Source organism: Melitaea cinxia, chromosome 28, assembly GCF_905220565.1.
Source record: "Melitaea cinxia chromosome 28, ilMelCinx1.1, whole genome shotgun sequence".
Taxonomy (NCBI): domain Eukaryota; kingdom Metazoa; phylum Arthropoda; class Insecta; order Lepidoptera; family Nymphalidae; genus Melitaea; species Melitaea cinxia.
The window spans coordinates 4,468,796-4,496,316 of NC_059421.1; the positions used below are offsets into that span (position 1 = coordinate 4,468,796).

At 39.5% G+C, this 27,521-nt stretch overlaps 1 protein-coding gene across 1 annotated transcript in view; it reads right to left on the minus strand.

Annotated features, from left to right (window-relative positions):
* Positions 1–27,521, minus strand: part of LOC123667650 (ryanodine receptor) — a 178,661-nt gene that overhangs the window by 65,348 nt on the left and 85,792 nt on the right. The window contains exons 26-53 of the mRNA XM_045601509.1: positions 27,395–27,475; positions 26,136–26,235; positions 24,635–24,752; positions 24,189–24,269; positions 23,804–23,916; positions 23,482–23,593; positions 22,377–22,513; positions 21,520–21,645; positions 21,117–21,234; positions 20,517–20,655; positions 20,059–20,133; positions 19,283–19,428; positions 18,384–18,527; positions 17,402–17,576; positions 16,646–16,843; positions 16,105–16,210; positions 15,801–15,912; positions 14,982–15,122; positions 12,469–12,606; positions 11,210–11,362; positions 6,281–6,396; positions 5,885–6,059; positions 5,438–5,541; positions 4,001–4,134; positions 3,184–3,273; positions 2,184–2,308; positions 1,309–1,491; positions 883–930 (exon numbers count right to left, since the gene is read on the minus strand). Of these exons, the coding sequence (XP_045457465.1) occupies positions 883–930; positions 1,309–1,491; positions 2,184–2,308; positions 3,184–3,273; positions 4,001–4,134; positions 5,438–5,541; positions 5,885–6,059; positions 6,281–6,396; positions 11,210–11,362; positions 12,469–12,606; positions 14,982–15,122; positions 15,801–15,912; positions 16,105–16,210; positions 16,646–16,843; positions 17,402–17,576; positions 18,384–18,527; positions 19,283–19,428; positions 20,059–20,133; positions 20,517–20,655; positions 21,117–21,234; positions 21,520–21,645; positions 22,377–22,513; positions 23,482–23,593; positions 23,804–23,916; positions 24,189–24,269; positions 24,635–24,752; positions 26,136–26,235; positions 27,395–27,475 (3,488 nt within the window). The remainder of the gene's footprint in view (positions 1–882; positions 931–1,308; positions 1,492–2,183; positions 2,309–3,183; positions 3,274–4,000; positions 4,135–5,437; positions 5,542–5,884; positions 6,060–6,280; positions 6,397–11,209; positions 11,363–12,468; positions 12,607–14,981; positions 15,123–15,800; positions 15,913–16,104; positions 16,211–16,645; positions 16,844–17,401; positions 17,577–18,383; positions 18,528–19,282; positions 19,429–20,058; positions 20,134–20,516; positions 20,656–21,116; positions 21,235–21,519; positions 21,646–22,376; positions 22,514–23,481; positions 23,594–23,803; positions 23,917–24,188; positions 24,270–24,634; positions 24,753–26,135; positions 26,236–27,394; positions 27,476–27,521) is intronic.

The following is a 27,521-nucleotide window of genomic DNA, read 5'->3' on the forward strand; positions in this document are numbered from 1 at the left end:
CCAGTCTTTATTCTGATATCGCCCACCCATCTTGTTTGTTGTCGTCCACACTTCCTATTTCCATCTCTTAGATACCACCTAGTAGCCTTACTCCATTTCACTTTTATATCACGCATAATATGGCCGGTCCACCTCCATTTCTGATTATCTATTTTGCTTACCGATATCCTATCGGTAAGCATGGTTTTAATCCTGAGATCAGAGTTTCTAACTGTATCTTTCCGTTTACAACCTGTTATGCTTCGCTCTATTGTCGTTGGCACTTGGCCAGCCTGTCCCTTAGAAGTTTTGGTTAGCGATGTTTCACATCAAGCAAAATAAATTGGAGTTTCCGAACGCCCCCTTCGGTTATTATGTTGGCAATTCAGACTATGAGATCAAATGACTGCTTAATGTTTGTCATATACCCTCGATCTTTTTATAATATTGGTTTTAACAGTTTTTGCACTTCTTATTTATATTTTGTTTCTTCATATGAAATTTGATGCACAATTTTGAGAATCACTTGATAATCGGTATTATTGTACAAAATTGCAGGTGTTTTGCACTATTTCGTAATAAAGTACGGGAGTGATTTGAAAAGCTTCTGACGTTTTTTAGCACCAGAACTGGACCTCCGTGACGAATGTATTTTATTTACAATATGTGGAACTAAAATGCGCAAACGTTTGTACTAACACAAGAAACTATTCTAGTTTACCATTTTAAAAATAACTGTGTATCTATTATTCAAAAAAAAAAAAAAAATAAAATAAAATAAAATATCTATAAATAAATATATATATCTCAAATAAGGACCGTTAGGGAAATTTGTAAATACTAAATAAAGTAATTAAAGCCGATATGCAAATATAGTCTACTTTTGATTCAATAATTTTTTACCTGATCAGATCTGGATGCTGGAAGAATGTGTGATTGTTCACCAGTTTCCTGTAAATAATTTAAAGAATTAGCAAAAATTGATGCAAATTAGGAAGTGTTTAATTCGACTATAATTATGAATATACTCCAATGTTGTATCGTACTTGTATTAAATGCGACATCGAGATTGCGATTGCGGGTTTAATTCCTGCTCGGGATGGATATTTGTATTTGTACGAAGATGTACCTTTTGTCTAGTTCTGGACTTAAGCTCCAACCTTTCTCCTGCACGGAGTAAGAGGCCAACGCTGCACTATACTCGTACGTACTTATGTAAAGGACGGAAGTTGGGGATAAAATTGTAACGATGGTTTCCCTATGGGTTGGCAAATGGAGACTCTTGTTTTATTTGCACTAATCATTTAAGGGTAAGACTCTGTCACTCACCAGAGCCTCTTCCGCATGAGCTCTTCCTCCTCCTGGCTCATCTGCACGGGCAGCAGCGCCCGGATCTGGCTGAGGCCGACCCACATCTCGGCCACGTCCAGTTTGGTCTTCGCGTTGATGACGTACGTCTTCTCCAAAGCACGGATTAGTTCGCCTACTGCGTCGTACTGCCGGACCAGTAGACTGCAACGTATAAGATATACACTAGATATGTATACTGTATTTTCCACTAAAATACAAGAGGACCCGGTTGAACTTGTCCTGCCCAGAATAGCAGCTACCAAATTTGATTTCTAGCATATCGACAGCCACGCTACCTACCAGGTCCAGTTGTATTTTCAAACCATCTATAAACCCATTGAAATGTATACAAGAAACTTTAACTAAATAGTTCTAGCTGCTTAGGAAAGTTAGGTGACATACACTCGTACAGAAGAATTATAATATATATTAAGCTAAGAAAAAAAGGCCAAATTTTTTGGTCAGCATAGTCTATACTGATTGGAAACCCGTATAGAACCCATATAAAAAGTTTAGGACAGGACACCATATGGAATTTTTGTGGTCTTATAGTTAGGTTTATCTAGTAATTATGGATGTAAAAAGTACAGTTTAGAAAAACAGAGATCATTAATTATTGCTTACAATTTCATAATTAAAAGCAATTTTATGTTCAATACGCCACGTTGATCCGAATCCTGCTAGCCTAAATTCCAAAGAAAAATTATATTCACGAAAATTTTGTTCTCGTAATTTTCGAATAGTGCAAGAAATGTTCCATAACATTGAATTATTATTTCCCAGACCAAACAAAGAAAGGTCACGAGTATTGGTTTTATTTCCTCAAAAGAAGTATTAGAAAGAACGCTTATTACCTGAACATTTCTCTGACAAGTTTCGGTGTTTCGATTTGTGACTCCTCCGCCCAACTCACAATAGTCTGAATTAGAACTTTCCTGAATTTTTCTTCTGGAGACTTCTTTGGCGGTTCTACGATTGCCTATAAAATAATCGTACTTTTTAATCATCCTAAATTCGATTTGTTATATTGTCATTACGATTGTTTATATAGCCTATAAAGTAGTCCATAAGAAGAATAAACAAAAATTTTCGTATAAGCTGTTTAGCTTTATTTTTTAACCGACTTCCAAAAAAGGAGGAGGTTCTCAATTCGACTGTATTTTTTTTAATGTACTTCAGAACTTTTGACTGGGTGGAGCGATTTCGACAAATTTTCTTTTGATCGAAAGGTGATTTGGTCCCATTTAAATTTATTTAAGATCTAACAACTACTTTTTGAGTTATATCTAATAATGCGTTTTTACTTGACGCTTTTTCGTCGACCTACGTTGTTATTATACTGCATAACTTTCTACTGGGTGTACCAATTTTGATAATTTGTAATTTAATCGACAGCTGATGTTTATTATGTGGTTACCTATAAATTGTATCGAGATCTGATGACTACTTTTTGAGTAATCTTTGATAACGCGTAGTTACTTGACTATTTTTTCGTCGATCTTCGTTGTATTACTCGTCAATGTAATTGAAGTCGGTTTTTTTTCGTTTGCGAGCAAACACAATTATATTATTTCGTATAAATAAAATATTTATATGTATAACAGTACACAACAGAGAAAAGTGCCTTGAAGAAATTATAATATAAATATCTTTGATATACACACACGGTCGTCTGTTCTTATGGAAAGCAACAAGATGCTTGTGTTATAGGTAGCCGACTGAGTTTTCAATAAATATACAAAGAAATAATACCGTCAAAATTATATTTGTTAAATAGTCTCTAGTTATGTACAATGTGTAATATTTTCTTATCTACTTTGGCGGTGCAAAATAAATATTACAAGCATTACATACCTTGGGTTCCTCTTCTAATTCTTTGACAGTGTTAATAATATTGTAAAGTTTCCCAATCGGTCCAGGTTTCGTTTGTGGTTCCGTTGACTCCTACACAGAGTTACAATTTAATTAGTTGGAGTATTTAAATTACTCGAAGCTCAATCACCGACGATCTAGGTGAGATTGCCGGCGTAGTTTGGATGAGGATTGTGGAGAACAAGGATGTCTCGCACAAACTTGGGGAGGCCTATGTCCAGCAGTGGATTGCGATAGGCTGATCTGACTTGTAGCGATATCTATCTCGCGACATACAAACTAGAGAAAACTGACGTATCCTACATCGCGATATCAAAGTTATCAGAGCGATTGAATATATATATATATATATATATATATATATATATATATATACAGCGTGGTGACTATGGGCAAAACACATGAGTTCACGTTATTTTTGGCGTAAACTTGTGGAGGCCTATGTCCAGCAGTGGACAGACAGAGTGAGTATAGGCTGTAATGATGATGATGATCATGAACCCGACAACAACCGTCGGGGCGGTAGCCGACCTGACACAACGCCTGTCTGGTCGGAGGAGTCTCCCTTTTCGATGGCGGATGAGTAATTCAACATCCTGTCCCTCACAACCTTAAAGACTTAATGACAACTGCCAAGCTTGATAGCTGCTATTCTGGGCAGGAAAACGTCTGCCCGATCCGCTAATTATGTTATAAGCTTATACTGATTTTTATTAGTTTTGATTTCCTGCCTACCTACTGGGTTGTGATGTATTTTTGGGTCAATACAAGTATTGTCTATTGTAACGACTACACTCACATCTCCATCAGGTTCTTGCAGAGCGCTGAGAGAGACGTGCGTCATGAGGCTCTCGTGGAACTCGTTCATGCAGGAGACCAGCTCCTCGCCGCAGGGGCAGTTTTCTGGGTCGTCGTCTTCCAAGTGCTTGAAACCTTTGAAAAATTGAATTAAATGGTTTTAGAATTTCTGTAGATATTTAATTTAGATAAGTATTCTTTTGTGCGTGTAGTTCTTTAAATTTGTCTTGATATTTGTCAAAGCCATGTTATCTTACTAAGAAGAAGGGCGAGTCTAATCCAGTCTACGGCAAACTTTTCTTACAATTGTGTAAATTTATATTTAAACAAAATTTTAAAGGATTTGGTCATCGATATAATTTTTATGATGTATTTATCTTTATTTCATTCAAAATATTAATAGTAATAAAAATGCATCGGAGAGCACGTTAAGCCGTCGGTCCTGGTTGTTATCATGTAACCTGATAGCGATCGATACTCATAGTAGGGAATATATTCGCCAACCCGTATTGGAGCAGCGTGGTGGATTAAGAACTGATCATTTTCCTTCATTAAAAATGAGGCCTATGCCCAGCAGTAGGAGTAATAGGTAGGTATAGGCAAAACCGTAAGTGATTAAAATATTGAAACATCTCGATCTTATAAATAATGAAACACTTAGGGACCGTCCATTATCACGTAATGTTTTTTATCTACACTAATGTTGTAACATTCTACTTATGTTTCCAATACTTGACTTATAATTACTACTGTTATAGCGCAGACAACAAAACACTCAATTTAAGCAATTTCACATGATGGTATAATATCCACATCGATATCGTAAAATCTCATTATAACATCGCGCGCATGCGCGCAGCTGCGCTCTCATTGGTTAGATTTTAATGGCGGCAAAATCACTGTGACAATACACGTACGCGTGAATTTAATTTAATAAATTAAAAGTTAAAAATGGATAGCGACGATGATATTTGTACGCCTCAGGATATTCAAGAATTGGCAACAAAATTAACTCACAATCTTTTGCCAGAAAAATCTAGAAAATTATATGAAAAAGAATATAATAACTTATTCCGACTCCGTCTACGAGCTCTACTGCTTGCCCCGCGACCGCTACAGCTGCTGGATCAATAATTAACATTAACTTTCAAAATTGTACCATCCAAAATTTGAACAATTATTATAAATAAACTATTGTCAGCTTTTACTCTTGTTGTTTGATTAATTGCATTAGTGAAGATAAAGTAGTGTATGCAACTGCATATAACACGGGTATTAAAACACTCGTTACTATTATGAAACGAGCGCAACTACTATTTCAGCATTTTTAAATTTTAATTTTTTTCACTTTTTTGTGATTTTTCGTAATTTTTGCCAAACCCGGCCTTTCGAGCCTCACTTGATTAATGGAAGACCCCTTATTTGTTGTAATACGTACTTAGAATAGCGTTCATCTGTTCTCGCGGCGGACAGCGGAACTCCTTCGTTTTCTTGGCAGCGACTGCGCTCGGTAGATCTGACTGTTTGATTTCTGTGTAACGTCTGTAACAACATTTATACATTCAATTCAGAACATTCAAGCATGTCTCACTAAAATACATTCAATTTAAATACAAACACAACAAATTCTAATATCAAAAAAAGTTTATAATATGTCCATATTAGATCTAAGATGGAACATTGACCTCTTAGTTTTCATTTATATCCATCTCTGTTATGCCTCTTTATATTGATATTGATGTCATGCAGTAAATATAATCATAAACTTAATGCATATAACTAAGTAAATTTAAGTACATGATACTGGTCATATGTTTGGCCAGTAGTCGAACTATGGCAAAATGGGTGGAGAAGTACTAAGAAAAAAATAAATCAATAGACTTACCTAAGTTGATCAGATTGCAGGTCGCCAACAAAGTCATGTGCAAAAGCGATGATGTACTCCACTCTGTGCCTCAACTGGATGTCGTTGAGATGTTGCAATAAGTAACACATTTGTAACTTGGCACCTTCCGCCATTTTCATGTGCAGGAGACCTTTGCGATGTTCGTCTTTACCTTCTGTAAAATTTGAAAATTTGATTCTTATTAATGTAAAATAAAAAGAATAAATCTACTATGAGGAATATATAACAATGAATCATGATTTAACTTGTGCATTAAAATGGTTAATTTGCAATGTCATTTTATAACTTTGAAACACATTTGGAGGTTGTCTCCTGAAATGTCCTACAAAAGTATATCTTCATTAAAACCCATAAAACTATAAGTTTCCAACTAACCTTTATCAAACGTCGGGTCCCAAGTCTCAGGGTTGATCATGATGAGTAGCTTCTCAACATCTTCGTCCCTCATCATACCCACGAGGAGAAGACGATCGACAAGTTTGATCAGCGGTCTGAAAATTGCAACATATTACAGATATAATTATGATCAATGAACCATTTTATTTTTTTAATTACGAAATTTTTTAATATGTTTTTCGACATTATTAAGTACACGATACATAGGATATCAGTTTATCAATTTTGAACCTGTATTTCTTTACACGAGTATTGTGGACAAATAATTATTATTCACAAGGGATATTTAGTATAAGCGCGGGAAGGCCTAAATAATAGAATATATTATACTTTCTTGTGCTCCACTTTGAAAGGATACCAAACAGTCATTTATTTATGTAGACATGTTCTAAGGTTTATCGCTAAGTAACTGACTTCCAGTAAAACTTAAGAAAGCCTTACAACATGAGATATGAAATTAATCATTACTAGTGACCCGCCTCGGCTTCGCACGGTTGCAAAAACTATCAGTGTTCCTCTACTATATTATACATATAAACTTTCTTCGAGAATCATTCTATTTACTAAAGAAAACCGCATCAAAATCCGTTGCGTAACCACGGTTACGGGAGGAGAGTCGTAGTCAGTTTTACTTCTAAAGACAATTAAATTTTTGATTTGTAAAATGACTTTTCAAAGGTGCTGTTGAAGGCTATTTTATTAAAGTCATGTTTGATTATGGTACTGTGTGGCTATGGTACTAAAGAATATAGCCACCCCCTCTCTTCCCGTGGGTGTCGTAAGAGGCGACTAAGGGATAACACAGTTCCGCTACCACCTTAGAATTTAAAAAGCCGACCGGTGGCGGGATAACCATCCAACTGCTGGCTTTGAAATACACAGGCCGAAGACAGGCAGCAGCGTCTTCGGTGCGACAAAGCCAGCCCTGCGGTCACCGACCCGCCTGCCCAGCGTGGTGACTATGGGCAAAACCCCCATGAGTTCACGTTATTTGGCGTAAACTTGTGGAGGCCTGTGTCCAGCAGTGGAGTGTACGGGCTGTGATGAAGGGCGCACTCACCGGAAGAGGTTCTCGTTGCTGCCGCCCACGGGGTCGCGGTTGTGCACCTGGTTGGCCAGCACGGCGTCCGCCAGCGCCGCCATCACGAACTTGTGGAGGCCTGTGTCCAGCAGTGGAGTGTACGGGCTGTGATGAAGGGCGCACTCACAGGAAGAGGTTCTCGTTGCTGCCGCCCACGGGGTCGCGGTTGTGCACCTGGTTGGCCAGCACGGCGTCCGCCAGCGCCGCCATCACGAACTTGTGGAGGCCTGTGTCCAGCAGTGGAGTGTACGGGCTGTGATGAAGGGCGCACTCACAGGAAGAGGTTCTCGTTGCTGCCGCCCACGGGGTCGCGGTTGTGCACCTGGTTGGCCAGCACGGCGTCCGCCAGCGCCGCCATCACGAACTTGTGGAGGCCTGTGTCCAGCAGTGGAGTGTACGGGCTGTGATGAAGGGCGCACTCACAGGAAGAGGTTCTCGTTGCTGCCGCCCACGGGGTCGCGGTTGTGCACCTGGTTGGCCAGCACGGCGTCCGCCAGCGCCGCCATCACGAACTTGTGGAGGCCTGTGTCCAGCAGTGGAGTGTACGGGCTGTGATGAAGGGCGCACTCACAGGAAGAGGTTCTCGTTGCTGCCGCCCACGGGGTCGCGGTTGTGCACCTGGTTGGCCAGCACGGCGTCCGCCAGCGCCGCCATCACGAACTTGTGGAGGCCTGTGTCCAGCAGTGGAGTGTACGGGCTGTGATGAAGGGCGCACTCACAGGAAGAGGTTCTCGTTGCTGCCGCCCACGGGGTCGCGGTTGTGCACCTGGTTGGCCAGCACGGCGTCCGCCAGCGCCGCCATCACGAACTTGTGGAGGCCTGTGTCCAGCAGTGGAGTGTACGGGCTGTGATGAAGGGCGCACTCACAGGAAGAGGTTCTCGTTGCTGCCGCCCACGGGGTCGCGGTTGTGCACCTGGTTGGCCAGCACGGCGTCCGCCAGCGCCGCCATCACGAACTTGTGGAGGCCTGTGTCCAGCAGTGGAGTGTACGGGCTGTGATGAAGGGCGCACTCACAGGAAGAGGTTCTCGTTGCTGCCGCCCACGGGGTCGCGGTTGTGCACCTGGTTGGCCAGCACGGCGTCCGCCAGCGCCGCCATCACGAACTTGTGGAGGCCTGTGTCCAGCAGTGGAGTGTACGGGCTGTGATGAAGGGCGCACTCACAGGAAGAGGTTCTCGTTGCTGCCGCCCACGGGGTCGCGGTTGTGCACCTGGTTGGCCAGCACGGCGTCCGCCAGCGCCGCCATCACGAACTTGTGGAGGCCTGTGTCCAGCAGTGGAGTGTACGGGCTGTGATGAAGGGCGCACTCACAGGAAGAGGTTCTCGTTGCTGCCGCCCACGGGGTCGCGGTTGTGCACCTGGTTGGCCAGCACGGCGTCCGCCAGCGCCGCCATCACGAACTTGTGGAGGCCTGTGTCCAGCAGTGGAGTGTACGGGCTGTGATGAAGGGCGCACTCACAGGAAGAGGTTCTCGTTGCTGCCGCCCACGGGGTCGCGGTTGTGCACCTGGTTGGCCAGCACGGCGTCCGCCAGCGCCGCCATCACGAACTTGTGGAGGCCTGTGTCCAGCAGTGGAGTGTACGGGCTGTGATGAAGGGCGCACTCACAGGAAGAGGTTCTCGTTGCTGCCGCCCACGGGGTCGCGGTTGTGCACCTGGTTGGCCAGCACGGCGTCCGCCAGCGCCGCCATCACGAACTTGTGGAGGCCTGTGTCCAGCAGTGGAGTGTACGGGCTGTGATGAAGGGCGCACTCACAGGAAGAGGTTCTCGTTGCTGCCGCCCACGGGGTCGCGGTTGTGCACCTGGTTGGCCAGCACGGCGTCCGCCAGCGCCGCCATCACGAACTTGTGGAGGCCTGTGTCCAGCAGTGGAGTGTACGGGCTGTGATGAAGGGCGCACTCACAGGAAGAGGTTCTCGTTGCTGCCGCCCACGGGGTCGCGGTTGTGCACCTGGTTGGCCAGCACGGCGTCCGCCAGCGCCGCCATCACGAACTTGTGGAGGCCTGTGTCCAGCAGTGGAGTGTACGGGCTGTGATGAAGGGCGCACTCACAGGAAGAGGTTCTCGTTGCTGCCGCCCACGGGGTCGCGGTTATGCACCTGGTTGGCCAGCACGGCGTCCGCCAGCGCCGCCATCACGAACTTGTGGAGGCCTGTGTCCAGCAGTGGAGTGTACGGGCTGTGATGAAGGGCGCACTCACAGGAAGAGGTTCTCGTTGCTGCCGCCCACGGGGTCGCGGTTGTGCACCTGGTTGGCCAGCACGGCGTCCGCCAGCGCCGCCATCACGAACTTGTGGAGGCCTGTGTCCAGCAGTGGAGTGTACGGGCTGTGATGAAGGGCGCACTCACAGGAAGAGGTTCTCGTTGCTGCCGCCCACGGGGTCGCGGTTGTGCACCTGGTTGGCCAGCACGGCGTCCGCCAGCGCCGCCATCACGAACTTGTGGAGGCCTGTGTCCAGCAGTGGAGTGTACGGGCTGTGATGAAGGGCGCACTCACAGGAAGAGGTTCTCGTTGCTGCCGCCCACGGGGTCGCGGTTGTGCACCTGGTTGGCCAGCACGGCGTCCGCCAGCGCCGCCATCACGAACTTGTGGAGGCCTGTGTCCAGCAGTGGAGTGTACGGGCTGTGATGAAGGGCGCACTCACAGGAAGAGGTTCTCGTTGCTGCCGCCCACGGGGTCGCGGTTGTGCACCTGGTTGGCCAGCACGGCGTCCGCCAGCGCCGCCATCACGAACTTGTGGAGGCCTGTGTCCAGCAGTGGAGTGTACGGGCTGTGATGAAGGGCGCACTCACAGGAAGAGGTTCTCGTTGCTGCCGCCCACGGGGTCGCGGTTGTGCACCTGGTTGGCCAGCACGGCGTCCGCCAGCGCCGCCATCACGAACTTGTGGAGGCCTGTGTCCAGCAGTGGAGTGTACGGGCTGTGATGAAGGGCGCACTCACAGGAAGAGGTTCTCGTTGCTGCCGCCCACGGGGTCGCGGTTGTGCACCTGGTTGGCCAGCACGGCGTCCGCCAGCGCCGCCATCACGAACTTGTGGAGGCCTGTGTCCAGCAGTGGAGTGTACGGGCTGTGATGAAGGGCGCACTCACAGGAAGAGGTTCTCGTTGCTGCCGCCCACGGGGTCGCGGTTGTGCACCTGGTTGGCCAGCACGGCGTCCGCCAGCGCCGCCATCACGAACTTGTGGAGGCCTGTGTCCAGCAGTGGAGTGTACGGGCTGTGATGAAGGGCGCACTCACAGGAAGAGGTTCTCGTTGCTGCCGCCCACGGGGTCGCGGTTGTGCACCTGGTTGGCCAGCACGGCGTCCGCCAGCGCCGCCATCACGAACTTGTGGAGGCCTGTGTCCAGCAGTGGAGTGTACGGGCTGTGATGAAGGGCGCACTCACAGGAAGAGGTTCTCGTTGCTGCCGCCCACGGGGTCGCGGTTGTGCACCTGGTTGGCCAGCACGGCGTCCGCCAGCGCCGCCATCACGAACTTGTGGAGGCCTGTGTCCAGCAGTGGAGTGTACGGGCTGTGATGAAGGGCGCACTCACAGGAAGAGGTTCTCGTTGCTGCCGCCCACGGGGTCGCGGTTGTGCACCTGGTTGGCCAGCACGGCGTCCGCCAGCGCCGCCATCACGAACTTGTGGAGGCCTGTGTCCAGCAGTGGAGTGTACGGGCTGTGATGAAGGGCGCACTCACAGGAAGAGGTTCTCGTTGCTGCCGCCCACGGGGTCGCGGTTGTGCACCTGGTTGGCCAGCACGGCGTCCGCCAGCGCCGCCATCACGAACTTGTGGAGGCCTGTGTCCAGCAGTGGAGTGTACGGGCTGTGATGAAGGGCGCACTCACAGGAAGAGGTTCTCGTTGCTGCCGCCCACGGGGTCGCGGTTGTGCACCTGGTTGGCCAGCACGGCGTCCGCCAGCGCCGCCATCACGAACTCGCGCACCACCTCCAGCGGGAAGTGCGGCGAGTACAGGTTGCTGATCTCCGTGATGCTCTCGCTGCGGGCGGTCGGGTTTGCTTATTACGGGTTACGGGTCTAACGTTTCCAAACTCTTATAAACTCTCGCTACGGCCACTCATAGCTTTTGGTTATTGGGAACTTAAGAAGCGTACAACATTTCGAAAGTGTATTTTCTGAGTAAGAAAGATAAATCTATGGATATCAAGTTTGAGGTTAAAGATTAGTAGGTGTTCCAGCTTAAATGTGTGGTTCAATTATGCTCTTTGTATTCATCAAAGAAACACGAGAAAGGAAGGCTTGACCAATTCTGGTGCAATGGTGAGTGTGGCGAGTCGACGGCGCCTAAAACCGAGAATCACGGGTTCGATTCCCGCTCGGAGTGGATGTTTGTGATTATACAAATATTTATTTCCAGTCTGGTTGTTAGTCCTTGTGGCTCTCCCCACCTTGCCTCGAAGAGCACGTCGTTAAGTCGTCAGTCCCGGTTGTTATCATGTACACCTAATAGCGATCGTTACTCATAGTTGAAAATATATCTTCTTTTCCTATATGTGAAAAGGAGCCTAAGCCCAAAAGCGGGATATTACAGGCTTAAGCGTTATAAACCTTCTTTCTACATAAAATCTTACATAATAGACGTGACGAAAGACTTTCAAAATCTCCACCGTAATGTGGGGTACACATTTACTATTTACGAAAATAACCTTTATTTCGGTCATAAATTCAAGTTTAAGGAAGTTTAAAACTATTTTTCAAAATTTTTTTTTCAAATATTGCGCTAAAACTGCTGCAGGTTTTATGGTATCGGCTCTGACGTTACGCTTAAGTAAACATATTATTGTGTCAAAACACAGTGAATGAGATTATTGACAGCGTGTTTACCTAAGCTTGATATCATGCGCCGTGATTCGTGTTTCAATGAAAATGTCCGATTGCTGTGTTTTGTTTTATTTTATTGACAATCACACACATCAGATTTTTTTTTAATAAAATTAAACCAGTATTTTTAATTTTTTAATATACTCATTCTCCTAAAATCATTAAATTGACCATTTTTTTTATACTGTCGTCACGCCTATTGTGTGTAAATGAGTGTTATGACTAGATCATCACTTGTTACTTGTAGTAAATTTTAACACTTACGCGATGTCAGTCATCTTCATTTGGGGTCTAACGCTCTCCGTTTGCAGCGACCTGAGACTGTGTCCCATCTCTGGGTCTTCGTAGAGCCCTTTCAGTTCTGGTCCGAGTGGTATTACGAATTCATTTTTACACGCTTCCCTATAGTTCGAACAAGATTTATTAAACATAGTTAATATATATATATATATATATATATATATATATCTATAATATATATAAAAGCGAAAGGTCACTCACTCATCACGAAATCTCCGAAACTATAACACCTACAAACTTGAAATTTGGCAGGTAGGCTCCTTATAGGACGTAGACATCCGCTAAGAACGGATTTTACGAAACTCTACCCCTAAGGGGGTAAAACGGGGGGTGCAAGTTTGTATGAAAGTCCTATGTTTTTGAAGTAAGAGACTTGAAATTTAAAATGTATGCTCTATAAATAATGAAAAGGTGTCCAAATAATGTATCTTTAGAAATAAACTCCCTTTTGGGGTTAAAACGGGGGATGGTAGGTTGACTCACTCATCACAAAATCTCCGAAACTATAACACCTACAAACTTGAAATTTGACAAGAAGGCTCCTCTTAGGGTGTAGACATTCACTAAGAACGGATTTTACGAAATTCAACCCTTAAGGGGGTAAAACGGGGGTTGGAAGTTTGTATGAAAGTCTTTTCTTTTTGAAGTAAGAGACTTGAAATTTAAAATGTATGCCTTATAAATGATGAAAGTGTCCAAATAATGTATCTTTAGAAATAAACTCCCTTTTGGGGTTAAAACGGGGGATGGTAGGTTGACTCACTCATCACAAAATCTCCGAAACTATAACACCTACAAACTTGAAATTTGACAGGAAGGCTCCTTATAGGACGTAGACATCCGCTAAGAACGGATTTTACGAAACTCTACCCCTAAGGGGGTAAAACGGGGGGTGCAAGTTTGTATGAAAGTCCTATGTTTTTGAAGTAAGAGACTTGAAATTTAAAATGTATGCTCTATAAATAATGAAAAGGTGTCCAAATAACGTATCTTTAGAAATAAACTCCCTTTTGGGGTTAAAACGGGGGATGGTAGGTTTACTTACTCATCACAAAACCTCCGAAACAATAACAGCTACAAAGTTGAAATTTGGTAGGTAGGTTCCTTATAGGGCGTAGACATCCGCTAAGAACTGATTTTACGAAAATCGACCCCTAAGGGGATAAAACGGGGATCGGAAGTTTGTATGAAAGTCTTTCAACTCCCTTTTGTGGTTAAAACGGGGGATGGTAGATTGATTCACTCATCACAAATCTCCGGAACTATAACAGTTACAAACTTGAAATTTAGCAGATAGGTTCCTTATAGTGCGTAAACATCCGCTAAGAACTGATTTTACGAAACTCGATCCCTAAGGGGATAAAACGGGGTTTGGAAGTTCGTATGAAAGTCCTATGTTTTTGAAGTAAGAGACTTGAAATTTAAAATATATGCTCTATAGATGTTGAGAAGGTGTCCAAATAATGCATCGTAATCTATATATATATAAAAGAGAAAGGTCACTAACTCACTCATCACGAGAACTCAAAAACCGCTGGATGGTCTATCCATCCAGGTTGGACAAAGATAAAATTTGGCAGGGAGGTAGATTATAGTTAGCAGACGTTCGCTAAGAACGCATTTTACGATATTCCACCGCTAAGGGGGTTTAATTGGGGTTGATAGTTTGTATGAAACATATACAGCCTGAAAATAAAACTAAAAATGTGGTGTATAGAAAGGTTTTATAAAAATAACTATTAAATTATACTAAATTGTGCCTTTTAAAAAGTTACTCAGTGTGATAAGCATTTCAAGTAATTGAAATAAAAAAACAATTTGCGTTAAACATCTTAATAGTAATGCATATCTTCATATCCACGCGGACGTAGTCGCGGGCGACAGTTAGTGTATTATGAAACAAAGTCCCCAAAAGTGTATGTGATCGATTCCCTCAAAATCTACCGAACGGATTCTCATGCGGTTCAAGAGGAAGGTTTTCGGAACGGCTAAGCCGATTTTGATGAGAGTTTCACTGGAAGTTTGCCGGAAAAACTTTGTGACACACTAATTTCAACGCGGGCGAAGCCGCGGGCACAGCTAGTATATATATATATAAGGTTCATACGCGAAGATGTAAAAATATTACAGTTATGCAAATTCACACAAAATTAAATTATATTTAAAAAAAGAGTTTAACTGAAATGAACGTCATTTGTATCATAAGCAGCAAGAAGTTTCTATTAAAAATTGTCTTTTAAACTGGAAGACATCTGGGCAATTTGCCTGTTTTAAGTTTAATGAAGCGTTCTTGCGCAATTATTTCCTGGCTGGGTACTTATATTAATTGGATACCTGTTACCATATAAGTTTTTAAGCTCCCACGGTCACTTAGCACACATTAGAGTCGCCCTTGCCCAAGCGTCTGCAACGTGGGCGAGACATTAGGAGGTACAAAGTGGTCCCGTAGAACCCAAAGAGCCTCGCTGTGTACTCACATGGTGGTGGCGTGGCTCTCCAGGTGCAGCGCGATGAGCAGGTCGTAGAAGCCCTGGCGCAGCGGGCCCGACATGTACTGCGACTGGATCGCGTACAGCAGCTGCTTCTGGTCCACGTGGCGGCACAGCGCGTGCGCCGCCCTGCAGGCGAATGTGGCTGTACTGCGCTGTACTGTACTGCACTGTACGTACTACACTGCACTGTACCGTACTATATTGAACTGTACCGTACTATACTGCACTGTACCGTACTATATTGAACTGTACCGTACTATACTGCACTGTACCGTACTATATTGAACTGTACCGTACTATACTGCACTGTACCGTACTATATTGAACTGTACCGTACTATACTGCACTATACCGTACTATATTGAACTGTACCGTACTATACTGCACTGTACTGTACTATACTGCACTGTACCCTACTATAATGCACTTCACCGTACTATACTGCACTGTACCGTACTATACTGCACTGTACCGTACTGTACTGCACTGTACCGTACTATAATTTACTGCACTGTATTGTACAGTATACAGTGCCTCATTGTACCGAATTCGCTACAGTGACTTGGACCAACAATTACTCGTGTACAGTTATTTGAGTTTAAATTACTATTAGAATTCAATTAATTTAGTAGAACTATATTAGTTTCTATTAAATTGGATTGTATAGACAGTCTGAGAAAAATATAAACTAAAAAAGTAAAAGATTAATATGTCTTAAATCGATAAAAACTATAAACAAATAAAAAGTGATTGAAAAAATTTTAAGTAACGTATTTTTAATTTTGTCCACAGATCTTCGTTTACCTGTAATTGCTCTGATAACATAGCGCTGCATACAGTGTGAGGGTGTGCGAGTGGAAACTCAGTAATTTATCCATTTCTATGGATTCCAGGATATCTATACAACGATCTTCCTCTGTAAAACAAAACAAACAAATGTCAGCTATTACAAGAAACAGTAAAATATTCTCTGATAATAGATATACTTTAAACTGACATCGTACTGCAAGAAAAAAAATTAAATATACAAAACTCGTACCATACACTGTTCGTACATATTATTTTCTGATGAATAATGTTAGTTTATTTAAAGTATTAAACATTGTACCAGGTATGTGTAGAGCCAGCATGGAGACCGCGTCCTCACACAACATGGACCACCCGCGGATGTCAGACAGCTTCAGAGCGTGAACTTGCAGCGATTGGTTTGGTACCTAATGATACCAACATTTAAACATCAAATTTTGTAAAAGACTCTTAACAAACGGTATTGTTATAGATGATTTTCAAAAATTAACAGTAAATAAGCGAAACGAATGTTTATTAATGAATGAAGTTGTCAAATTGTTATTCATGAACTAAACCGTAACAGCTATTAAATGTCCCACTCTTAGACTTATCCTTAAGTCATATCTTCATTGAGAAGGAAAGTTGGAACTTAAGGCTTTAAAGAAACTTCGCTAAGTGTTTGAAGAATATTCTCCTTTTTTCACGTGCAAAATGTACGTGCTCTCTAAGGCACGGTGGGGAAACTCCCAAGTACCACAATCAGACACTTTTCTTTGTGCGGAAATTGATTCTAAGACAACAATTTTCACGTGTAACATGAAAATTACTGCCATCTATAGTCTATATACATCTTCACTCACCCTAGCCCACTGGTGAGGTTTCAAGCACTGCACTTTCAACCGCGGCGGGAACTGCGGGTTGACGTGTTTGTCGCTAGTGGGCAGCACCGCGGCGCTCAGAGGTAGGCTGGTGGACGAGCGGCCCAGTTCGATCTGGAGGATTTCCCTTGACGTCGCCTCTACGAATATTGCTGGGAAGAGTTTTGTTTCCGGTTCCATCTGAGGGTAGGGCGAGATATATTAGTATCAATTTTTACTGATTTTTTTATACAACTATTATGTCAAACAAGCGTACAACTCACCTGATGATAAGCAATTATCGTAGCCTATAGAAGCTTGAAACATTAGGAGCTTTACAAGCGCGTTGCCGACCCTACCCTTGAATCTCCCCGGTTCTAACCACCTTACTCACCACAGGAACACAACACTGCTACATAATACTGTTTTCAAGCAGTATTGTGTTCCTGTTGGTGAGCAAGGTGACCAGAGCTCTTGAGGGAAATTGGGGAATTAGGGTCGACAACGCGCTTGCGCTGCTTATGGTGTTGGATACGTCTATAAGCTGCGGTAATCGCTTACCATCAGGTGAGCCGTACACTTGTTTGCCGACCTAGTTGTATAAGAAAAACACTACTAGCAGTATTATTTAGCTGTGATCTTCTGTAAGAATGAGTTACTTTCTCAGACGGGCTGTTCCAGATTTTGGGCTGGAAAAATCCTGCTGTGCCCAACCTCAATATCGTAGTCGTAAGGTTGTAAGAGGATTGTATTTTTGACCTTGAACTTGATGCTGGTGTCCTTGCCCTCGCAGGTGAAGGCCACGGTGCCGGTGGACGTGTCCACGGAACAACCGATGAACATTCCCTGCGAGGCGCCCTTCGCCGTCGCCTCCGCCATCACTTCGTTGTACAACTCATCCGCGCGTACCATGTAGCACGACTGGCGGTTTACGCTGGACATTCGTATTTGATATCAACGTTTGTCAAGGTAGAAAAGCAGATATTGGGCAGAATATTTATGAGGTAATATGGTACAATACTAAATGTCGAGTATTACACATCGAGCTGTGAAAAGATATAGGTAATGTCAAATTATGATTTCGAAGACGACCGTCACAGTCAGTTGAGAGAGTTACACGTTGTGTTTTTGTCATAATGAAATGGCACCAATAATAGTTACTATGCAAAACAGAGAAATGACAGCCCAAATAATTATCCTAACAGTTAAAAAATATACAGAGGAACCGCTGAGAACTAATGTTCTTTGCCGTCTAAGCATTAGAACTTACACATCATTATTTTTTTCTCTTGGAATGTAAACTGTTTAAGTTAGAATTTTTTTGAAGTGTAACTTCTTTAGGCGCGTCACGGCGTCACAAGTCACGAATTTTTAAACGTCCATACAACGTTGAATACACCGGTTCTCGTTCGATCACCGAAGTTAAGCAACGTCGCGCGCGGTCAGTACTTGGATGGATTGGACCGTCGTTGAGGACACCACGTGACGTTGGCTTTTTGTTTTTATTTTTGTTTTTCAATTATTATTTTTTTACTTTTTTTTTTAAGTAACTGCCAAAGAAGTTTCACTTCCGACACGTGTATTTTGTACGCATGCAATTTTTTTTGTTATAACGTTATAAATATTATATTTAGCTATGAATAATATAGGCGAAGAAGTTAAAATGAATTGCAATAATGTTAGAGAAAAAAAATCTATTTTTTAGCTCTCAATATTAATAAACATAAAAGTTAGCACTAACCTTTCAATAACACGATCGTAATCGTCGGTGATGATGACGGATGATTTGGTCACTTTGTTCTGGTTGAAATCCTTCGAGTGCAAGTGGTACTGGGTAGTCACCCAGCCAATGTACACGTGAGTTGGATCTTGACCGGGAAAAATCCTAGAAAATTGAATTATATTTTGGTAACCAGAACTTTTGTAGAAAAAATGCCAAAGATAATTATGATCTTAATGATGTATTGTCTAAAATAATACAATAGTTAAAAGTTTAGGAAAAGATTAGGAAAGACTTTTTGACACAATTGAAATCCGTGTTACTCATGTTTTCAAGTTATGAAAAATTACTTAAGATTCCTCTATGTAGGCACAGTTTTTTGTATATTCGACAGTTCAAGAATGCACTTCGTGAAAGTGTTGTATGTTGCCAGTAAATTTTTAATAAATAAATAAAAAGCCTCCCAGTCAACGGCCCTCACTAGGATTTATTCCTATGTCGGGAGTCTAGAAACACAGAACGCCCCGACTATGCCAATACAAATGTATATGTGTGTGGATCTAACTAGCAACCGCCAGCGCAACAGCCATAGACGATAAACGATACACGATGACGTTATTTTGCGGTATTATTTTTAGTGTACATTAATAAGTATAAGTTCTAAATTTTATTCGATTACACAAGCAATAACGTCAATGACTCGATGCATGAAATCAAAAGACCACCTAACGTCTTTATGTTGGTTTGAGATTGGTTAAGAAAAATTTTTTAAAGCAAAATTGCTGAATTAATATTATTATTATTTTAAATAAAAGAAAGAATCCTATTACCCTGGAAATATCCTATTTACCTGGTCATTAATTTATGTACATAAGTAAAAATAATGGAAGACATTTTTTTGTAAAATAATTTAGACTTACCTAACACCGTAGAAGTACTCATTGATGAGCTTCAAGCAGTCCGCGTCAAAGATCTCATTGCCGATGGTCTCAGTGGCGGCGGCCGACAGCGCCCCAGTGGTCATTTGTTTACGCTCTTGTGGGGGAGTTGCTACCGTGAGATTGGTCTGAAAATACCAAACGTAAGTTTTGGACACCTATTTCTACTGATCTTGTTAAGTATCTGAGAATATTTCTGTAGTATTTGCTAGAGAAGAATTTTCAAAAAGTTCTGCAACGATGTTTTGAGTGAAAAAGTCGTTTGAAAATTTTAAAGATAAAATGTAAAATTTGTCAAACCACTGTCAAAGAAAATACTTTCTTACTACTAACCTCGTGAACGTTATTATCGATGTAGATGCTAAAATCTTTTAGATATTTTATTTAAATTGATGTACATTAACGAAGTTACTGCGTGGACAATCTGACACTCAATTCTACTTTTTTTTAATGAATAGATTATTTGGGGTTATAATCAGTGATTAGAAGCTAATACAGAAAATGTATATTGTTAATGACTATCAAGTAACACTTCAGATAATAGTAAATTTACAAGCGAATAGAAGAAGTATGTCACTTAAGATATTTTGAAGAAGAAGACATTTTGTTAAGGAAACAAGTAAAATTACGCGTAAATAAATACAAGTACAAAGATTTTCAGTAAACAGTAATGGACACATAATGATATTAAAGAATAGGTGATTGGTTAGAAGAGTGAAGATGATGTTTAGACAAAATGATTTCACACACAAACTTACATTCAAGCCTGTCTGACTTCCATATAAGTTGGGTCTACTGGGTCTAGCTTGCATGTTATTATATCTTTGGTTCGCCTTAGAAATAAAACACATCATATCAAACCGTAAACTCAAGACAAAATTTCATAAAATGCCATTTGCTTATTACTGGATAGGTTATAATGGGAAATATTATACATGTATTTCTAGACATTTTTGCGTGCTTTAGGTAAAGGGTCAAGAAATGTCTACTAAATTTGTCAAATTACTTTTTTAATGGTAAAAACAGAGAATATATATAATGTAACGGTGGGGTATTTGGGGTCAAAACAGTGCAGGATTCGTAAAAATAAATTTAACAAAAAAATTATTTCAATAGGATCTTGAAATGAATCTATCTATTAACCTAAGTTCAATTAAAAGGGGATTTCAATCAAAAAGATACTCAAAGGGAAAAAAGTATGAAACTAAATTAGTACTTGAGATATTCTTATCTGTGGGTTGGGTCGCCTCGGCCCCCTCTCGGGAGATACTTCAGTGTCACTGAAAGGATCTGGTGTTTTTGATTTACGTGATTTCGTTCGTTCGCCGCTTTCTGCACGCTTACTTCTGAAGAATCTGTTGGAGTAATTATAATTTTAAGATTACGTTGAGTAATAGAAATACTAAAAATAATGAGGATAGCATCTTTAAGTAACCACAGTCAATATTTTTTGGTATTTAGTAGATTTTCGTGGGTTTACCGTTTACGAGAGTAATTTTTTTTTATTTTAGTTTCGAAATACTTTTTCATATGTGTTTTTTCCTCAAACTGTCCGAAAAATGAACTTTAGCAAATAATTAAATGAAAAATGTGAAGAAAAGTAAGCAATTTATAATATAGCAAGGTTTGGTGTTAAAATATCCAGAATTGTCCAAATGTTTCTTACGTTAGACTAGCCCTTAAAAAGTTCTTTAAGAACTTTAAAAAGTGACTTATTTTTAAAGTGATAACAAACAATCTTAAAAAATCTAAAAAATTAACGAAATTTAAAGTATTTGTAGCAGAGAGGTGGTCTAGATAATGACAATTATCTTACTTGAATGGAGATCTTCCTCTCTTATCAGCTTTCTTATCATCGGGTAGATTCTGAACACCGAGTTCATATTTGGCCATTTCAGCTTCACTTGTAGACCGTGGCATACCATTTGCTGTCCCTATAAAAAATAATGAACTTTAACATCTTAGTATTAAGGTTGAAAATATGTATTATGTAAGTTAGATTAAAATATTTTTTGCTATAGTTTATAATTTATAGTAAGCACTTTTTACAATTATTAAAGCAGAGGGTAGAGTAATATTACGACAAAACAAAAAAATATTGTTACTTTGAAAAAGAAAGTGTTTTAGCAAGAAATAATATTAAAAAGAGGAAAAAGCAGAAACCATTAGAAATAGAACATAAAGAGGGTAAGGTTATTCTGGTTGTAAGATTGTAGAACCTGGTTGAAAATTGTAATCCTGTATCGTAACCCCGCGGGGGATGGAAGTTTTCCTTGGGGGTCGTGAGGGTTGTTTTTTGGTCTTTGAAGTCGGCATTTCTTCTTGATTCTCATCAAGGTGCAGACCTTTGGGGGAGGGAAAAATAAAAAGGGTAACACAAGGGTCAAACAAGCTTTGAGTTTATTATCCTGTAAGGAGTTCGGCCCAATAAAAAAAATATAATAAAGTTTATTTACAAGGTATAAGTAACGGTGATATTAAATGGGTAAAATAGCTTTACAAAAAGGTTAGTTTATAGTTTTAAATACCTTTACAACAAACAACATATAAATAAATCCTTTTTTTATAAACTAAAAATAACTGTTTGTATTTATATACAGTTTTGTGAAACATTTCTTCGCCAATTGCCAAATTATTGAAGAAAACACATAAAAATTACCCTAACATTTTGCCCCAAAATATTTGGGTATATACTGTGTAAGTGTGTAAGTATCATTTAGCGTTGGTGTATTTGTTTTTTTTTTTAGTTATTTTTCTTGTGTATCGATAAAAGGTATTTTCACAACAAAATTGACTTCAATACTTTTAAAGAATCTTTTACTCTTCAAGATTAAATATTCTGACATACGACGTATGTAGTATCAGAGTCAGTAGTCTCATAAACAAATAATCGGTTGACAATTGGTGAAATTATGAACAAAAACGTAGACAAAAAATACAGTTGCTTTAAATGTAACTAAAAATAATATAAATTAAAATTAAAAAAAAAAAAAAATGAAATTTTTAAATTTATTTTCCATGGATTGCTGGAAATATAAGCGTGTGTTTTTTTTTTGGTTTATTTAAAAATACAAACCCTTAATATCGTTCATGGTGAACCCGCTCCTCATGATCTGGTCGATGTGCGCCGGCATCTGAGCCTCCGTGGCTTCCTTCATCAGGATCTGTTGGCGTTCCTTTATTTCTACCCAACGACGGGCTTTCTCGTTTTCACTGGGTAATAAAATATAATTATTTATTTTTTAAAAGTATTGTGTACGGCTTAACGCACATTTAGCAATATGATTGTCTTGCAAATTAATAATCTCTTTAATTTAGCTGATTTATTACGAAATTGTTATTTGACTGATGCAGATTTCTAATGAAACTATTAATGTTTGCTACGAATGACGTCAAATGACGTCTGTACTTCTGCCTATATATACACAAAATAATCTTAATAAATTTAGTGTTAGATCGACTTTTATTGGGTTTGGTTTCCCTCACATGTCATCTCTCACTCAACCATAAACTGTACCACACATATTGGGAATTAGATCATTTGGCATAAAGTTCTGTCCATATTATGAAACAAATTCAACTTTTAGGTAAAATTTACAATTTAATTATTATACTAGCCGTGTCCCACGTTAATTTGAGGAAAAGGGTACATAAATATTATATAGCCTTTAGCTTTCCTCGGGCAATGGACTATCTAAAATAAAAATTATTTTTCAATTCGAACCAGTAGTTCCTGAGATTGGCGCGTTTAAACAAACAAGTTCTTCAGCTTTTTAATCAAATATATAAAATTCTCGTGTCGCGGTGTTTGTAGTTAAACTCCTCCGAAACAGCTTGACCAATTCTTATAAAATTTTGTGTGCACGTCGGGTAGGTCTGAGAATCGAACAACATCTATTTTTCATACCCCTAAGTTATGGAGGGGGGGGGGGGGGTTAATGTGGCTTATAACATATACGGCAAAACAACGTTTGCGGGGCCAGCTAGTCTTAATATAGATCTTAGAAATATTTTTAGAAAACTAATTTGAATGGAAGAATTGAATATTAAAACATTCAATTCTTTTGTGCTTATTAATTATTGATATATTGTAAAACAGCAGCAAAATTGTAGTAATTTATGTTTAATGATATTTCGATTAAAAAAAATAGTTTTTCATACATGGGTAGTTTATTACTTACTCAATAAATTCTGCTTGGCAGATAACTGGCAAAGACAGACGAAGAAATTCCCAGTTAGCTTTTTCCATTGTCTCAAATGTATTGTGTGATATTTTGAGACATGGAGGGGTTTCTGGAAATATGTAATTTATTATTTTAGAAATAAGGTCTAAATTTTCTAAATACAAAACTATTTTGAAACAAACATACTGAACCATTTCACATTTACTGCAGAATTATGAATGTTATTAGTTTTTCTCATTTAAAACATAAATAAAATTTAAAACTATGTGTATTAAAACAGGAAGCGACCAATTATAGCCATATACTTAAATATATTTACCAGACCCAGCTGGTATCCTGGTAACATCAATTCTAGTGTCAGCCATTTCATCCGTATTTTCGAATATCGGTTGGTCCTTCGTATACCAGTGTGTGACGTCACGATTCATATTCCTGGTGACGATAATTTTATAACATATTAATATACAATACATAATAAATAATAAGCAAATGAGATCTCGAAATGACTGAATACAATATAGAGGGCGCTGTTCCAAACGCTTATCCATATATCCAAAAGATGGCGTTCGAAAATCAATATAAATTATTAGGAACTATCTAAATGTCAAACATGACATGTTCGCATTTTACTAAGAAAACATTTTTTTTAGGAACTGTGCTTAATTATTTCTAAAGATAGATATAGATTGAATAGTAAGACTTACACACAGAACGGCTCATATCCTTCTTGAAGACCACACGTCGTGAAGTATTTAAGAGAATTTACATCTTGACCGTACGAAAGCCTATAATTAAAAAAAGCTATTTGTTTAAGGCATTTTGTGCATTATAATTGTTTTAGTAATAGTGATCTGACATTAATAGCAAAAAAATAAGATGTAGATGACATAACGAAAACTACGTAAAATGAAACGGTGTCGAGGTCATCGTACATAAAATAAATATCATTAGTTCATTAATTAAAGTCCTATCCATTAGATAAACTACAACTTATGTTAGTTGTTAGGTTAAAAAAACCCTGCCAATTATTATAACATTAAAATGTTGAAACTCAAACTATATCAGTATTTTTTTAGATTTTAGATAATTGATAGCGTTTCCGCAAATAGTGAAACGGAATGGTATTCTTGTAACTTTAATATCATCTTACCTAGCTTTTTGTCCAACTCCAAGAGTACAAGCTGGCACGAAGTTGTCTCCCTGAACATCAGCAAATGTCGTCTCCCCGCCCAGAGCGTCCATCAATAATTCTCCGTTTAGGGAGAAACCTAACAAATGAATATTATAAATCTAATATTTTACCTCAAGTTTACTACGAACCTCATGCTTTTTACCTGTTGTGTATTAACTTACTTAGTTGGTGAAAATAAATTTGTTTCATTTTAATTTACTAACTCTAATCGAAAAAAATACTTAATAATTTATTTAACTAAATCCAAAAAATAGAAACATTTAAGGACCAAACACATATTTGCCGTATCAAGGAATAGAATTATTTGTAAAACTTTAAAAATCCCCAATTGTGCAACCAAGTGGAAATTTTAATAAAGGTTTTTTGCAAATAATGGCTCGTTTAAAGAGATCGTTTTCAGAACAATACAGGTACACTTAGGCTACGCCTTTTTTCGTACCTTGTACATTTTTACATAAATGCGTTTAGTCCTTATTACCTACCAACTGGTCTATTAATATCTAAATTCATAAAACACTTAAAAAAAACGAACCGCAAATCAAGCAGTGAAATAATATGTTAATAGAAAATGTCGATCAAGCGATGCTTTATTATGATAATTTTAAAGGTACAAACATTTAGTCGAAGGTAGCAGGCAATTATGTCTATGTATAGACAAAACATGTAATAGTTTCGTCTTGGGATCATTATTGTGTTATTAGTATTGGTTGTTAGTGTTGTGTATCATTATATCACAATTTTAAAAAGGATTTTTATATCTTTGTGTAAACAGAGTTTTATGTACCCATCTGTTCTCAATTTGCATATTTGTATATGCGACCACCCAACATTTTTTGACATTCTGTAGAGCAGTTGTCAAAACATCTAATCATGCTTTCGATGACGTTAAATCCATCGATAATAATGTATTAAGAATTAAAAACTATCTAATTATATTTCGTTTTAAAAGCGAAGCGATTTGATGTAATAACATCACAAGCAAACGTAACTTTGACGATTAGAGCAGCTATGAAAGCCTGGCGTGAATTTAATAGTGACAGGAACATCTTTACATATTTCATTACGTAGAATAGTATACAAAATTAAAAGTTATTTACGGAATAATTGATAACAACAATATTAAATTTAATAAAATAATTGAAAACTTTCGTTTTATTTATTCGACGAATTTAGGGTCTCTGATAACGATTTTTTTTTTGTTGCTAGGGTAACTTAATATTCGTAAAAACAAATAATGTTGCAGTTAGTAAGTCAATAAAGAAACTTTCGCTTTCATTAATTATGTATTGAACAGTAATAGATATATTACAAAAACAGAATTCTGCAAATATGATATTAATTTTAGTATCCAAATATGGAACTGAATTAGAAGAAAAAAAAAATTGATATATAAAAAATATTCCCGCCACGCCTCTATAAGCAAGCTAAGTGTTGCCAGTCAAAATTCTTCGGTATTTACTTATCGTCTTGTCAATGAGATCAAGGAAAACTCCTACAACGTCCCCCACCGCCCATTGCTTGCCAAACGACTCCGTACTACCGGAGAACACTTTTTCCTCCTTGAAAGTTAAAGTCTCGATTTTACCATGACATTGAGAATTTTCACCAGAACTTAACATTATTTTATGCACCCACATACGCGGTACTACTCATTTTCGGTCTATCCTCTACCAATTACTTTGGTACTTACACATTTTTCTTTATAATTTATCTCTTATGATTTTTAGTATTAAATGTATTAATGGACCAGGAAGACACTAACAACTTAAGGAATCTTGGAATTAAATATACAGGGAAGTAATAATAAGGGAGAGGATTTTTTTTGACGGTTGAACAATACGACAAAAACTCGAATAATACCACCAACGATCACAAACATTTTATGCTTGTCTGATAAATGTATTTTACTCATTTCAGCAAAATTTAGGTATATTTTGTTTTTAGACGATTCTCCTTAACTTAGTCTTATAAAGGCAACAATTTTTTGAAGTAATTGCCAAAGTTATATGTATGTGTAAGTTATATGTAACTTATGACTACAAAGAAGTTACAAGACAAGTTCTGTCTAAGACTACACCAACTTCTAGGACAGCACAAAGTAGCCTATTACACGACATTTCGACACAAAATGTTATAAGAGAGAAATGTGACTATTTTAGTTTTTGTTACCAATGCAACACCGATATTACTACATGCTCTATTGTAACATCGATCATATGTTATGGAAATCCTTTATCATTTATCAGACAAGTTATCGAACTCCCAATAACTCACTAATGGTCTGATCTGGAACGTCTAAGAAGCAAGCGACAATGTCACCGATTTTCAACTGCTGTCCGAACGTGTCGCTCGTACCGCCGTGCCATTTTAACGACTGTTGCAAGTAAACTTTTTAACAATTGTACCACAAATATATGTGATAATCGATTAATAGAATAAATTCAGTAGGTTCGTAAACATATGCTTATTTACCATCATTTTTTACGAATACCCGCGGTATTTGGGTATCTAATTTTCCACAAAGAATTTTCGGCCATTTACGTACCATCAAGGACCTTTTCGCGTTATTGTCGGCCTTAATATAATTTTCTTCTTATTTCACCTCGAAAGTATCAACTACGAATTTATTTTATAGCTCTTTTATAAAGAAGATAATGAGTATTTAAAGTTAAAATAAAATTTAATATTTTACGGAAAAGTTAAGAAAAAATTGCTTACATTGTAGCCGTCAAATGCCCAAGAATTTTCATCTTGTCCTAACATCATACCGGGCGCCATGTCTGCGTGAGCCCAACCAACCTATTTGAAATGAGTTAATTATTAATCTCATAAAAAGAAAAAACAA